At 36.4% G+C, this 16,706-nt stretch overlaps 1 protein-coding gene across 2 annotated transcripts in view; it reads right to left on the bottom strand.

Moving 5' to 3' along the window:
- The window catches only part of MSH3 (mutS homolog 3), a 188,592-nt gene that overhangs the window by 126,894 nt on the left and 44,992 nt on the right, over window positions 1-16,706 (bottom strand). For both annotated transcript variants that reach the window (XM_030323803.1, XM_030323814.1), the window contains exons 9-10: window positions 3,943-4,055; window positions 1,203-1,317 (exon numbers count right to left, since the gene is read on the bottom strand). In XM_030323803.1, coding sequence (XP_030179663.1) covers window positions 1,203-1,317; window positions 3,943-4,055 — 228 coding nt within the window. The remainder of the gene's footprint in view (window positions 1-1,202; window positions 1,318-3,942; window positions 4,056-16,706) is intronic.

Genomic DNA, 16,706 nt, shown 5'->3' with positions numbered 1-16,706 from the left:
ATCGGAAACAGGCTCCAGGCTCTGAGCCATCAGCCCAGAGCCTGACGCGGGGCTCAAACTCACGGACCGCGAGATCGTGACCTGGCTGAAGTTGGACGCTTAACCGACTGCGCCACCCAGGCGCCCCTAGACTGATTTTAAAAAGGACAAAACGCTTTCAGAGAAATGATATTCTGTTCTATCCTAAATACTACGTAGAACACACACCAAAAAAGACATTACAAAAAGATTCCCAAGGGAATCCCATCTTCCTCAACAACCAAATCAGGACGACCTCTTTGTTCCCCACTTCATACTCGGCCATTTTATTGAGGTAGCTCCTATTTGCCCACCCACCTCTGCAGAACAGGAAGAAGCTTACTTATCAAGGATCAAAATGATAAAGGGTAATTCTTCACAAAGCCAAAAACAAGGGGCTGCTGAAAGTGAAATACAGAAAGGCAAGAAAATGATCCCACTACCTTTTTTTATTCCACTGGTTTTTAGACTATTATCTTCCTAGCATGTCAACTGCCAGTTTGTAAATCTCTGAACTCTACAAAGTTAATCACTCTTTTAAAAAGCTATATTAGTATCTATCCTCTTTATCTCCAACTTTATGATCTATGGAGAACTGAAACTAAGAATAAGAAAGGCAGTGAAGTTTTATGAATGTTTTTTAATACCACTTCTTAATTCTACTTAATACTACTTACCAATTAACTGTGCTTTAGAATTCAGTATATTAAAAAGCTACATGAATACAAATTGACACAATTCTTATGGATATTCTTATATTAATTAATATGTTTCACCAATAGTACCCATATAGGTCATCCTTGCCCCTAAACAGAATATTCTATCAATAGTAGCTGAACTTCTCTGAGTACCATACTTATCAAATTCAATTTAAGAAATACTTTTATACACTGAAATACGGAGAGACTGAATCACACTCTAAAGCTGGACGTATTATGGTTTAATGACGACATACAGTAGAAAACAGAAGATGACTTTTTGTCAGTCAATAATCAAAGAAAAGTCAATAATGTAAAACTTCCCAGATGCTCTTACTTCCAAATGAATCCACATGAACTTCAAGCCAAAAGAATTTTAAAAAGGAATTTTTCTTAAAGAAAATGTTTTAATAAAACTCTACCCCCTTTGTTCGTTTTGTTTTGTTTTGTTTTGTTTTGTTTTGTTTTGTTTTAAAAATTACTTACTTGGGTTTGGAAAGCACCTTTTCCAAGTTAAATTCTTTGAGGTATCTTATTATAGCAGCCAAAGAGCAAATCACAGTCTTCTCCAAGTTAATGATGCCAGAAAAACTTTGAGAACCTAAAAAAAAAACAGAATATAGACTTTCATTAAAATTATTGTTCACCGTTGTTAGAAATAAACTTTAAGTTAAGTGAAATTCAGCTTATGGTTATTGAAATGATAATTTAGACAATACTTCCTAAAACTGCCCTTTGGAAAAATGTTAGAAGATTACAAATACCTAGGTCATGGAAAAACAGGCATTTTGATAGTGAAATAAGCCTTTTCTGGAGAGCAACTGAGCAATTGAACAACTTTTTCAAAATATTAAAATGCCCATCCCCTTTGACCCAGAAATACTCTAAAATGCATGTCAGAGATGTATTTACAAGGAAGTGAGCTGAAAAATCTTTTGTAATAGTGAAATCTAGAGACAACTTAACTGAACATCAATAAGGTAATAGTTAAATAAATTTTGATAAGTCCAGATTATTATGCATCTACCAATAAGAATGACTTACAACTATCTATAAAGGCACAGAAAACTATCCATACTATATTGCTGAGTGAAGGGGGGGAAAGTTGTACAATTATTCTCATCTCTCAGCAGGAATACTGCTTACCATCTGGTCTCCCAGCTTCATCCCTGTGCCTTACAGGGTATTATTCTCAACAGAGCAGCCAAAAGAATCCTTTTTAAAATGTACAGCAGACCATTAGACTCCTTTGCTTATAAAAATCCTCCAACATGAGAGAAGCAGCTCAACCCCTTACAGAGGTCTGGAGGTGAATAACGCCCCACAACACACCTTCCACCTCCTTTATTCTCTTCCTTAGTTACTCTGTTCTAGCACCCAGGCTCCGTCTTATTCCTTAAACATTAACGGGTACCTGAGATATGCTGTACTTACTGTTGTCTCTGCCTGAAACACTGTTCCTTCACATGTCCGTATGGCTTTACCCCTAAACTCCTTCAATCTTTGCTCAAATCTTTGTTTAAGTGCCATTTTCTCAGTGAGGCCTTACTTCATCACCCTATTCAAGTTCACCCTCCTCCATGCCTTATTTTCTTTGTTAACACTTATCACCTTCAAACACACTAACTTAATTTATTGTACGTATCCCGCCCTTAGAATGTGAACTCCAGAAGGGCAGGAATTTTTGTTTGTTTTATTCCTTATTGTATGTGTGATGCTTCACAAAATAGGCCATCAATAAAAATTAGTTAAAAGAATAAATCCAGGTTAGATTAAATATACAGAATTATGCACATATAGTTATATGTGTAGATTTGTACATAGAAAAATTCTTAAAGATTTGAGGGGAGGGACTTTTGCTTTTTTCTTTATGCACGACTATGTTTGGACTTTTTTTGCAATAGCCATTTGCTACTTTCAGAAATAAAAAACATTACAAAATATCCTCTACAAATCAGTAATACCAAATACATTAATTCCAATTGTGGCTTTTTATAAAACCAAGGTATAAATAAAGAGTTAACGAAACTCTTCCACCTTCTGAGAATTTCATCTTTTAACTTTCTATCTCTAGTCCCCAGGATATCTGATAAATTAGATGACGTGCCAGTGTGTTCTGAGGTAACACTGCATGTGGTTAAGAATGACCTGAAACCAGTAAATGGCACCTGCACTAAGAAGAATTACTGATTCTACAATTTGGGTCTTCTCTGAGTATACTAACTCTGAAGTTGGCACTGTATGAGGCTTCTAAACCTGGGCAGATCCTGATGAGTGTCTCCTGCCTCTGCAGCTGAGCTGTCACTCGGAGGGATGGGACAAGTAGCACGACTTCAGCCCTCAGTGATCCTATGCACTGCTATAAACCCTGTGCGGGGCTATTCCCACTAAGAGGAGCAAGTGCCCTATTAGCAAGCTGGGTTTCCTCTCCCCCACCCTTCCAAGTGAATCTGATGCCAAAAGTGGCTTATGGTAGGCCGGGGACTTAGTCCTGTCTTTACTTGAGCATAAGACAACAATCCCTTGTGATAATACAGACTGTGTCAGAAGTGGGTTACCCTCACAGACACTCAATTCAATCTGGCACCAAGAGATTAAAGGAGATGGGCAGAGAAATGCTAACAAGACACTGGTGGCTGTAGGAGGGCCAAGGGGAGACTGGTCTATCTGTGGTCTAATGGTAACAGTCCTATAGCATGTGATAGGATATAAAAATGAACCTTAACAGAAGTTGGACTAGCAGGAAGGAGAGGTACAGACCAAATCAAGCAATGATACCTGGTGAGGACAGGTGAATTAAACAAATAATGGTTACTTAACATATTAAGACCCTTTCATTAATGTTCTGGTATTTAAATTCTGGCAATCAATCTAACAAAACACTAGCCTTTATCAGGAGATTTAACCAAATACTCTGCAAAACTGCAAGGAAAATAACGGGCTATTTTTTAAGAGAAGCAAAAAGGAAGGGTGATCAGTAATACCTTACACTCCAATGAATCTGTCAAAAACATGAAGTTACTAAACAGTCATAACTACAAAGGAAGAAGGTGCAGGGGGTGTTTTGATGAGTGCAAGAACAGTGAACACCTGCCTCTACTCTTGCCAGTTATTTAGCAGTAACTGCCTAGTTTTCATTAAGTTGAAAATCAAACTCGCACCTTTATCCAAATCTCAACTCAGTTGTATTTGAGGACATTAAGGCTAACACATATACAATATTTACCTTGGATGTCAACTACATCTTTTGCATAAAACTCTGTAACTGCCTGGAAAGCATGGCTGTATTCAAAATACACGTTATCCATCCTTTCTACTCGAATTCTGTCATCCCGCACACTGAAAGAAAAAAATGAAAACTTCAAAGATAATTATTCGTAATTGGAACTATCTGTATTTAGGCCTTAGCCTGACCAAAAAAAGAAATTCATTCTTTATTCCTTCCTAAGTTGAAAAAAAGAGAAAGATCTAAAGTTTCCCTGTTAAAAGGTCTCATTTCATAAAATATAATTACCACTTTTACCACTGGTATTTTATATCAAGTAGTACACTGGGATTATCAAGAACCCATTGAATTTGAGGTCAATTACTTTAATAAATACAAAAGGGAGAAAAATGGAAAAGCATCATTTTAATTTAATTGCACCATTTGTTTAAATACTCTACCAATTAAATACATCATCAAGTAATTCTTTCTCTGAAATGGCATCTTTGTCTGGTTGGCTTTTTGCTAAGTCTGTTTCTACCACACTCACCATTCAAACACAGTAAATTCTCCCTAGGTCAACTCTGTCTTCATTTAAAGTGCTTCTATAGTCTCTGTAAAATTCTGTGCACACATGCGTGTCTAAGATTATGTGAGTACATAAAACCGTATCATCCATGCTGACTAGTACATTTTCTTTCTCTTCTGTGGCTCAGAGCTCCCCATTCCCCCCCTCCTCCCCTCCTTCCCTTGTCACCTCACTACCAACCAATGTTAACAGCCTAGAGTGAAACTTAATTTTATTTCATGTTCATATGCTCAAACACAAGCATATATCATATACATTCATACTCAAACGTGTCCTTGTTTTATAAAAATGGGATGACTTCACACTAGCTCTGTGTATTATTTCATAAGCAGTAACTCTTGGAAATTTCTCCACATAAAGTGACCTAGCAACAGCTAATTGTTTGTAATGACTGAAAAATACTTCATAGTATGTAAAAGTCATAACTTATTCACCGATTTCTTTTATTATTGGATATTCACTCGATGTTAACATTTGTCACATGTTGCTTTAGAACATTTTATCTAAAATGGTGCAGCCGCTCTGGAAAACAGTGTGCAGGTTCCTCAAAAAATTAAAAGTAGATCTATCCTATGATCCAGCAATAGCACTGCTAAAAACTTACCCAAGAGACACAGGAGTGCTAATGCATAGGGGCATTTGTACCCCAATGTTTATAGCAGCACTTTCAACAATAGCCAAATGATGGAAAGAGCCTAAATGTCCATCAACTGATGAGTGGATAAAGAAGATGTGGTTTATATATACAATGGAATACTACTTGGCAATGAGAAAGAATGAAATATGGCCCTTTGCAGCAATGTGGATGGAACTGGAGAGTGTTATGCTAAGTGAAATAAGTCAGGCAGAGAGAGACAGATACCATTATGTTTTCACTCATATGTGGATCCTGGAAAACTCAACAGAAGACCAGGGAGGAGGGGCAGGGGGGGAAGGGGGAAAAAGAAAGTTACAGAGAGGGAAGGAGGCAAACCATAGGAGACTCTTAAATACTGAGAACTGAGGGTTGATGGGGGGTGGGGAAGAGGGGAAAATGGGTGACAGGCATTGAGGAAGGCACCTGTTGGGATGGTGTTGTATGAAGACCAATTTGATAATAAATTAAATATTAAAAAATAAATAAAATAAAATAGGAAATAAAACAGAAAAAAAAACAAAAAAAATAATAAAAATAATAAAATAAAAATAAAAATTTAAGTAATAAAAAAATGTAAATTCACATTGATGGGTATGTCAAAGGGGCACCAGGAGTCAATTCAAAAAACTACCAATGGCCAAAGCTGAAATATTTGAGCAGCTTAATAAATAATGTACTCTAAGATTTTAGCCCAAAGTATAAAATAAATATTCCATGAGTCCAATAAATAAATAAATAAATAAATAAATAAATAAAACACCCATTTTGACTTTAAAAAAAGTAAGAAAACACTACGTTAAATAAATAAGCAAAGAAACAGCACACACTCCTCCTCAGTCACATTCATCTCACTACCATCTGAAAAAGTAAACACTATCTTTAATTTGGTGTATATTAGTACCACTTAGGTTTTTAGACTTTGCAATATACCTTAGCATCTTTATACAATATGTTGTTTTATTTCATGTGGTAAATTTTACTTAAGTAGTACTTTATTTCACCTATCCTTCTATAAATTGCTTTTACATTCAGCATTATAAAATTTATACATGAAGCCAGATAAATCTCTCTTAATTTTTAACTGCTTCTAAGTATTCCATTATTTCTTATATTTTCTAGTGAATTTTTAAGGTTTGCTTTTCAAATTAAGTTCACCTGAATTTATTTGGGGGGATGGTATAAAGTTAGAAACACAGTTTGATTTTCCATATGATCACTCATTAATGTTCAAAGCACTGTTTATAAAACATTCTGTCTTTTTCTACCACTTCATAATGTTGCATCCAATAAATATCATATTTCTATATACGTGTGACCCTGTTACTGGCTTCTCTATCCTGTTCCACCATTCTTTTTATATATCTCTGTATCTGGACCACAGTACCTTTATTTCCATGGCGTGGTATCAGTATCTGTGGCACAGCCCCTAGACCTTGCTTTTCAAGATTGCCTTGACTACTCATAGGCCTCTGATTTTCTTTACAAATTTCAGGTTCATCTTGCCAAGTTTCACAAAAACCTTATTAGGATTTTGAATGGATACACAACGAATTAATTTAGAAGTATCTTAACAAATCAAGATTTCCCACTGTTAAAGACAGTACAATTTCTCTATCTCTTTTATACATAACAATAATGTTATGTAATTTTCTCCATGTTTTATATTCTTTGGTTGTGCTCCTAGGTATATTACAAATTAATACTACTGTGAAGGGAAACATATTTAGTAGAGAGCTATGATGGTATACAAAACCTATCAATTTTTGTACATAGTAACTACTGAATACTCCAATTTATTTTCTTGTATTGTCTATGTATGCATCAATATCACCTGGAAAAAAAAAAAACGTTTTTTTTTTAGTCTCTCCCTTATAATTTCTAATCTTCTTTTCTTTTTCCTATCGCATTACACTACTGGCTAAGACCTTCAGGCTGTGTTGAACAAAGGTAATGCTAACACGCATCCTTTGTCTTCTTGCTGACAATAATAGGAATCCTTCTAAAGTTTCACTCTTAAGTACAATACTTGCTACAAGTTTTTGAATAAATGACTTATTGGCTTAAGATTTGGTAAGTTTCCCAGTTTTGGGAAAAAATGTTTCATCATAAAGGATTATTGAGTCTTAACCTAATGCTCTTTCTACATGTGTTAAAATAATCACATGGCTTATCTCACTTAATTTCTTAATATATTATTCATATTTTCTAATGCTGAATAATCCTTGTCATGATGTTCTGTGCTACTTAAGTAAAGTTATAAACCTGATTTCTTACTGGGTTTTTTTCCCCCCAGAAAATCTGTGCCAGCATACCTAGCTCCAAAAGCTTTTTCTGTTCTACTACAAGACTAGGCAAGCATAAGCTGATCCAGGAAGAAATCTAAGAGGGAGGATTTTCTCCCATCTGTGGTGCTGAAGAAGGATTTTTTTCACCTTAATCCACTGGATAGAGAGTATCAGACTAACTTTAACAAATCTCTTATCAATTTTTATCTTCCTGTAGACTCCCTTAATAACTGGATTTTTAGAAGCCTGTAGTAAAGGTATTATTTAGGAACTCAAAAAACAGTGAATGACCTTACATGAGCTCCACAGTGATTTTGTACAAATTCCTAGAATGAACGCAAGAGGCAGCTGGTTACTCAATTACTGTTCTAATTAACGTTTTGTTTGATAAGCAGATAAGGATTTAGAAACCCATTAAATTTGATAAAAATGGACTTGTTAGTTATCCTTGAGGCTTTCATGGAAGCATTACAAGAGTGTTAAATTCATCATTCTGCAATCTGTATATTGAACATCTTCATGCAAACATTTTTCCACAAACTGGTTGGAGTTATAAAATCTGTTTTGTCAGATTTCTTAATTGAAGAAAGTTATGGTAAATTTAAATCACTATCTTTGAAACAAATGTCTACTTTAAACACTGTGTACATAATGAGTAATATCCAACCAGAATTTTGTCAAACTAGATTTTAGTAAAACTTCTACATTAAGCACAGAACTGTTGATCTGGATGTCCTCAAACTACAGTCTGGGGAATACCTGCATGAAAATCACCTGCAACACACATTAAAGGCACAGATCCCATACTCCAAACATATTGGATCTGAATTCAGCAGGAAGTTAGGGGAGAAGGGGTATTTTCATTTTCAACAGAGTTTTCATGATGATTCACAGGCAATCTGCAGACTGGAAACAGTCATCTACATGAGCCACACTGGCAGTCACTGCAAGACTAGAACACAAAGAGGAAGTGTAAATCTTTTCCAACAACAGTCTAGGTTTCAGCTGCTCTTTTACAGGTGGGTAGGAAGTATCTTTCCACTAAAAAAATTTTAAAGAAATAAACTATGGTCATGTAACTGACCTGAGTCTAAAAAATTATAAAGACACTCTCCCTTTCCCATCCTTTACAGAAGCTGTTTGTGGCCAGGGCATAAGCCTCCTGAATGGAAAGGAAGCTAAATAGAGGCTGTGCTCCTCTCTGGGCTCAGGGTGGTGACTCCCCTTCTATGCTGGATCGGAGGACTATGGTCAAAATAGCAGTCTCAGTCATTACATGGGGTATGCCAAGCTGGACTGTTTTAAATTAAGATTTCTAATTAAAAAAAAATCCTTTTCATATGCAACATGCCTCTCTGTTGCCAAATGTATTGTTTTTGAAAAATTAAATGGTGATAAAACTCTCAATGAGTGTGGAACCCACACTAAAAAAAAAAAAAAAAAAAGTAACTTCAGACCCAATAATATCTTTTAATGTCAACTTGAACATAAAACTGATGACTCTCTGGTGCTGAATAATAGACCACCTACAAAGATCTTGATCTAATGTTCAACTGTGACCAAACAAATGTCAGCTTACCAATTTTATGATCTATGCTAACTTTAGAAACTATAATTTTTATAGACAAAAAGAGCCTTGTTAAAGGCTGACAATCTGCTATAGGAAAACTCACAAAGCCTCTACTGACAGTATTCTTACTGATAATAAAAATACTGATGGAGTTCCAAGCATCCTGGCTGAATGATTAATTCTCTCCTCTGAGGATAGTATGTAACACAGATCCAGAATGAATAAAACAGACCATGTAACAGAGTTACGATGTCTCTGTATGAGAATTAGTATGAAATTCATTAGTCTTATCACCATTTATAGTAGGGAACTATAGGAAGGCTAAGGGCATTATGTGAAATTAAAATTATAAAGACAACCACTAGCCCTAACAAATATCAGAATCATCCCACAAAAACAAGGACAATAGGCCACATGGTGAAAGTCTTTAAAATATACAAAAATAGAATAAAAACCTAATATCAAATATATCTGCCAAAACAACAAATGTAAATAGGATGAACTCACTTATTAAAATAGAAGTGATCTCAGATTGGATTACAAAGGGGAAAAAAAATTCTGCTATAATCAGGAGTAAAACTTACAAGAAAGTAATTCAGAAAGGTTAAAAATAAAGGGATCACCGGAAAAAAAACTTGCCTAGATGAATAGACTAGTCAAATGGAAATTAAAAAGAAAACATGGGACAAGACTTTATTATCAGGCAAGACAGAATTCAGGACAAAAAGCACTAAATAAGACAAAGACAGGTGCTCCATACTGACAAAAAGGAGATGAAAGAAAGACTTTTCACCCCATTATCTTTCAAATTCTTTTAGATTTTTGAGCCACTAGAATATACTACCTCTTCAAAAAATAAAACTGTTGATTAGAAAAGCGAAAGAAAAGAAAAGAATGGATTACAGAATTTATACAGAAACTCCCAGGAGATGTTCATCCGCTTCCCTGGACTTGAACCCTGGAGTCTGAGTCCAGGGACAGAGTCGCTGGAGCCATCCTGCCACCTTGTGGAACATGAGAGGAAGGTGAACACAAGGAGGTGAGACAAAGGAGAAGAGCTCCTAAATGCAGGCCTGATTCTAGCCTACTTTCAAGCTTTTCACTTATACGTGCTGATATGTTCACATTCAACTTTAAAAATTTTTGGTAAGAACTCACTACAAAATAAGAGATTTCAAACTGAGAAACGGAATCTTTTGCTACTCAGAGAAGGAAGTAGACACTATAACACAGCTTCTAAGAAAGCTGGCAAGTTCCACCCAAGTCCACATGGCCAACAGTGAACTGAGGCAAGGAAGACCTAAAGTTTGATTTTAGCTGGTTAAGTCTGCTTTAGATCAAACCAACAGGCAGGCAGAGTACCTGGAGATTCTGGAGACTAGAAGGACCCTCCTCCCAGCCTTCCTCACCAAGCGGAGGAGATAGAATCTTAGCCAAGGAGCCATCGGGGACTAAAAACTAAAAGCAGATTTAGATCCTCTGCTGGATTAGAGAGTGGAAGTAAACACACAAGGCCCACCCACAAAGGACAGGCCTGATGGGGAATAGAAGGGAGGACTGAGAAGTTCCTCACTCACTATGCAAGCTCCATGAGGCCTCAGGACAGAGGGCCAAACCCCAGGAACTATTCAAGGCCAGCATGCAGGGCTGCTGTGATCTTCGAAAGAAGAAGAGGTAAGTTTTACATTAATGTAAGAAGTCTGTACTAAGAAAATTCATGTCTTTCTAAAACTTTCTCTAGCTTTCTCTAAACTTTTGGTTTTACTTTTTCTTCTTCTATAGTGATTGCTACTTATTTTGTTGTTGTTGTTAAGGTAAAGATGCATCAAAAAAATCTCCAATCTGGGGTGCCTGGGTGGCTCAGTCAGTTGAGCATGCAACTCTTGATTTCGGGTCAGGTCATGATCACCATCTCATGGTCATGAGATGGAAAGCCACTCAGCACTGAGCTGCTTAGGATTCTCTCTCTCTCTCTCTCTCTCTCTCTCTCTCTCTCTCTCTCTTGCTCCCCTTCCCCTACTTGGGTGTGATCTCTCTCTCAAAATGAATAAATGAACTTTAAAAAAATAAATAAAATAAAATGAATTTTAAAAATACATACATTAAAAAAATCTCCAATCTGTCTTGGCAAACCTGACATGAAACTACTCTGCAATGAAGTGAGGAAAATAAGAGGATTACAATACTCGAACTTGGGAAACCGAAGGGAAAGGGAAAACGTGAAGGGGAGGAAATGGAGGCAGAAAAAGCCCAAGGGCCTCAAGAAGCCATTCATTTCTGCCCAGGGTCATGACCTTCCAGCTTTTCTTCCCTGACCCTGGAAATCTCTTACAATGAATTCTCTTCAACAACATTTTAAAACCTCCATCCTTTCTTAACTGTCTGCCCATTACAATCTCCTCAGACCATACCCCAGACCTCTGTGCACATTCTTATTTAAAAGTTGGGCCAAGACTCACCTTCTCTAAGACGCTTTCCCAGAAGAAGAACCACATGCTAGGAAGGCGTGTGCTTTCTACTAGACACGTGGGACTGTGGTTTGTAAAGTAATAGCTTTAGAAATAAAGCTACCTTGTTTTAAGCACACATGCTTTTTGTTAGAAACTTTATTGCCAGAGGCAGAAATACAAACTGTAATATGCATTATAACGGAATGAAAATTTCATGAAATATTAACCAAAATAATAGGTCAACTATGCTATAAAACATTACTCCTTTTTAAGTCCAGAAACAGAGGTGAAGGAAGGGAATGGTTACTTCCTTGTGTGTTTTTCCTGAAAGGTCATGTAACATTGTGGTTGAAAGCATGTGCTTCAGAGCCAGGAAGTCTGGACCAAATGCCAGTTCTGCCATTTACCAGTTATACAACCCTAGACTCAACATCTCTCTGCTCAGTTGCCTCATCTATAAAATCAGTGTTAAAAGAACAGTAGCTCTTTCACAGGGTATTTGTGAAGATTAAATCTGTCAGTAAATGGAAAGCACTTAGAATAGTGTCTAAAACATATTGTTAGCTATTGCTATTATTATTACTATTATTACCACTACTTAAGAATAAAAGAAAGTAGTCACATACTCAAAAGAAAAGGGGAAAAAGAGAGAGAGCTTTAGAATAGGTGTAACTGGAAGAGACAGGAAAAGGAAAAAGACATGTCAGCAATAAGGAATATTTCCAGTAGCTACCAAATAGGTCTCCAATAGCACCTTTTTCACCCCAACGGAACAAGGGTGAAGGGAGGAAAAGCTAATGGGTGATTTCAGAAATCACTGCACCCCTTCCATACCATCTCACCTATTTCTGATACTTGAAAGCTCCTTAAACAGACACAAACCATTTTCATTTCACAAGTAGAAACAAAAGTTACTCAGTAGTCACTTAAATAGCAGTCTTAAAAAAAACATGAGAGAACAAAAAGATATAGAAAGGCTAACCTATACTAACATCATTTTTTTAAAGTTAAACAAGGAAAATTAAAAACAAAAGCAGCTAAGCTCTAAAATTGACTACTTAAGACTGCACTTATTGTGTAGTCTTTATTTTTGTGTTTTCCTGGATGATCCACCAATGCTTTAGCTTAATTTTTCACACACACACACACACACACACACACACACACACACACGCAGTCATCGATTTTATACTCATCTCTAATTGGGTCTAGTCGGGACAAATCGGCACAGTGGGCGTCTAGAGCTCCTGTCCCATTCACTCTATGTTTCTAATACATAAATAACATTTGAGACCAAACTTTTAAAAATGACATCCTAGAAACTCAGTGTCTAAAATTATCTACTAGAAGAACATAAAAATCCAGGTTACTTTTCAAAGTTAGGCTCAAAGTAAAGCCTAACCATAATTCAATGTGGCTAGAAGCATCTTTTCAACTACCAAAGTGAAAACAACTAGTAATTACATGGAGAAAAAGGAACTTCAATCCCTATACTCCTACTATGGCCAAAAAATTTAATCAAAATATGTAAGAGAGCCAAAAGTTAAAACTATAAAACTTCTAGAAGAAAACATAAGAGAAAAATCTTCATGACCTTCAAGTAGGCAAAGATTTCTTAGATCACAAAAAGCACTAACCATAAAAGAAGAAATAGATAAAACCATCAAAAACAAAACCTTCTGTCCTGTACCTGGCTCCACAAGGGGTGTGCAATCTGCTTAAGATTCTCTCTTCCTCTCCCTGACCCCAGCTTGCATTTACACACTCTCTCTCTCTCTCTCTCTAAAAAATAACAAAACAAACAAATAAAAAAATCCTTCTGGTATTCCAAGGTCATCAAGAAAATTAAAAGGCAAGCCAGAGGCTGGGAGGAAATGGTCACAATACATATACCTCACAAAGCATTTTTATTCAGAAGGTAGAAAGAATTCTAATTCTTATAGCTCAATCAGACAAGTAACCCAATATAACCCAAAATAGCCAGTAAGTACACGAAAATATCACTGGCCAACCCCCCAAAAAGGAAGTTAAACCAAAATGAGTCACCACTTCACACTCACTGTAAGGGCTAAAATTATAAGACTAGCAATACCAAGAGCTGGCAATGCAGACGTAGGGCAACTACGACTCTCATACCCTACTGGTGGGAGTATTTAACGGGGCAACTACTTTGAAAAATAGTTTGGTTGTTTCTTACACAGTTAAGTACATATTTACCCAACCCAGCAATTCCACTTCCACTACCCCTAGGTATTTACCCCAAATAAAAACATATGTCCATTAAAAAAAACTAGTATATGGGGGTTCCCGGGTGGCTCAGTTGGTTAAGCGTCCGAGTTCGGCTCAGGTCATGATCTCACAGTTTGTGGGTTCAGGCCACGCATCAGGCTCTGTGCTGACAGCTCAGAGCCTGGAGCCTGCTTCAGATTCTTTGTCTCCCTCTCTCTCTGTCCCTCCCCAACTTGTACTCTGTCTCGCTCTCTCTCTCTCAAAAATAAATAAACATTAAAAAAAGAAACTAGTATACAAATGTTCTTAGCAGCTTTACTGAAAACAGGCAAAAGCCAAATGTTCAGCAAGTGAATGGATGAACACATTTTGGTACATTCCTACAATGCAGTATTACCGAACAATTTAAAAAAACTTACTGATACACAGAAACATGGGTGAATTTCATAGGCATTATGCTAAAAGAAGCTGGACATAAAAGTATATGATTATATTGATGTGAAATTCTAAAACAGTCTAATAAGACCAGTATTTGCTTAGAGTAGGAGGCAGAGGCAGGGAGAAAATGGCTGCAAAGAGGCACAGGGAACCTTCTGGTGAGATGGAAATGTTCTACATCCTACTTGGGGGGTTGTTTATACTGATGTACCCATTTGTCAAGATTGATTTGATTCATACATTTAAAATGTGGAAATTTTATTGCATGTAAATTATACTTGATTAAAGCAGATTAAAAATAAAGCCTTTGGTATTTGTGAGATATAATTTATAACTGGAATTTTTCTATTAAACAAAAACTGAACAATTACACAAATTCCTATGCACATGTGTATTTCAAGTACATTTTTGGAATAAGGTTCTAATTCCAATATTTATTCAGCAAAAAGCAGTGGTGTGGAGAAGTGTATGATTTTGAAGAAAAATATTTAACTTCAAAAAGTATGCTCCAAATTTGAGATGATCTCAGTTTAAATGTTATCCACTGTTTTATATACATATAATCATTCAACACAAGGTAAATTTTTAAAAAAATAATTTATGCTTCCTGTGCTTCCAAAGATATTTTTTCAATCACAAGTATCACAAAATTGTTACGTGACATTATATTTGCCTTTGAGAAAAGAAGAAAATAAAACCTACTTTATTGAGAACTATCATCTTATGTAATCCTAAAGATGACTATCAGCATTAAAACATTCTCAGATCACTGCAAATTCATCTCATTTTTTTCATGCATGATTAAAAGCATTTTCTCAGCAAGACACAAAATCAAGACTATTTCACTCCGATCATATGCCTTTTGAGTTGACTAACAAGCTCACACCTGCCTCAGACAACCTAAAATAACAAATCTTCCTAAACTAATGCTTTTCTCTATAAATACTGACTCTTATATTACGCCCAGAAAGAACATGCTTCAAAAAAATTCAACAAATTGACTATCTGAAATTCACAGTACAATGAATTAAAAGAATTATACACAACACACCAGTTAACTGGTGTTTCCTTTTTCATTCAAGTCAACACATCTTCACTGTGTAAATACTACAGGAACAAACAGAGAAAAAGAAAAAGGAATGTCCCTGCCTGTGTTATAGGTTGAACTGTGTCCCCCTAAAACCATTATGTGGAAGTCCTAACCCCCAGTATCTCAGAATATGACTTTATCTGGAGACAGGGTCCTTACAAAGGTAATCAAGTTAAAGTGAGGTTCTTAGGGTGGGCTCTAGGCCGGTATGACAGGCGCCCTTATGACAAAGGGGAATATGCACGTAAAGACCCACACAGAAGGGAAGACAATATAAAGAAACAGAGGAAGGAGATAACTCTCTGTGAGCCACAGAAAGAAGCCTGGAGGATCCTTCCATCACTGCCCTTAGAAGGAATCGACCCTGTTGATACCTTGATGTTGGGACTCCTGGCCTCCGGAACTGGGAGACGATACATTTCTGGTCTTTAAGCCACCCAATCTGTGATACTTTGTTACAGTAGCCCTAGCAAATTAATATACTCTGCAAAAGGCTGAACATGTATTTAGAGAGGCTTATAAACAAATCACTAGAATACCAACCAGATTGAGAGGAATGCTATGGTGGTATCTGCCAATTTCAAGTGCGTAAACATACCCGCTATGGCTGACTTTAAGCTACCCCTGCATTAACAACATGACAGAAAACTCCTGGAAACATAACAATCCATTCACAAAGCTTCTACAAGCCAGCTGTGGCACAGACCAAAAATGCAGGCATCAGGATTTAATATCCACATGCGATTCCAATTATAGCCAAGGTTGGACTCATACCTAAAAAGTGTAGGACAGCTTCATAAAAGCAATAAGACTGTTAGGATATAGAGTATTTTAAAAGATAGATGTGGGAAAAACACAATGTGCAACCTAAGAATAGCTTAAGAATGATAGAAAATAAATGATGAAAGAAAAATAAGAGCTAATATTTACTCAGTGCTCACTATGTTCTAGGCACTGTTTTAAGCCCTTACGAGTATTAACTAACTTAATCCTCACTACAATTTCATGAGATAGTTGTATTATTACATAGCTCCTTTTGAGTAAGGAAAACAGAGCCACAAAAAATGTTAAGATCCACAGCCAGAAAGTGAGGAAGCTAGGATTCAAACGCAGGGTGTCTGGCCCTAGACGCTGTACTCAGACCACTGTTCTTGCCATTTCTCACTGTACATGACATGTTCTGAACATGCCAATAGTCTGGTGCAGCTAGGGCCCAGGGACAAGGATAAGAGACGAGGTGGGAGAAAGGGTGCCATTCTTCTGGCCTCAGGTATAGGTTACCTTACACAAGTAATGGGTTTGCAAATCAAACTCTTCGGAAGTGGATTAATTTAACCTTCTTGCATGACTTGTTATTTAAATGCACCAAATCAAATTAGAATCTGAAAATGCCTAGAAGTCTGCAAGAGAAAAATCTCTCCATAAAACAAAATCACCGTCTCCTTAACTGTTGCGTGTCTAATTCTCAGTTTTTACATGGAAGGATTGCTTAGAAGG

Source organism: Lynx canadensis, chromosome A1 (genome assembly GCF_007474595.2).
Source record: "Lynx canadensis isolate LIC74 chromosome A1, mLynCan4.pri.v2, whole genome shotgun sequence".
Lineage (NCBI taxonomy): Eukaryota > Metazoa > Chordata > Mammalia > Carnivora > Felidae > Lynx > Lynx canadensis.
Note: the sequence above shows the minus strand (reverse complement) of the source record. Positions and strands in the feature narration are given on the sequence as shown.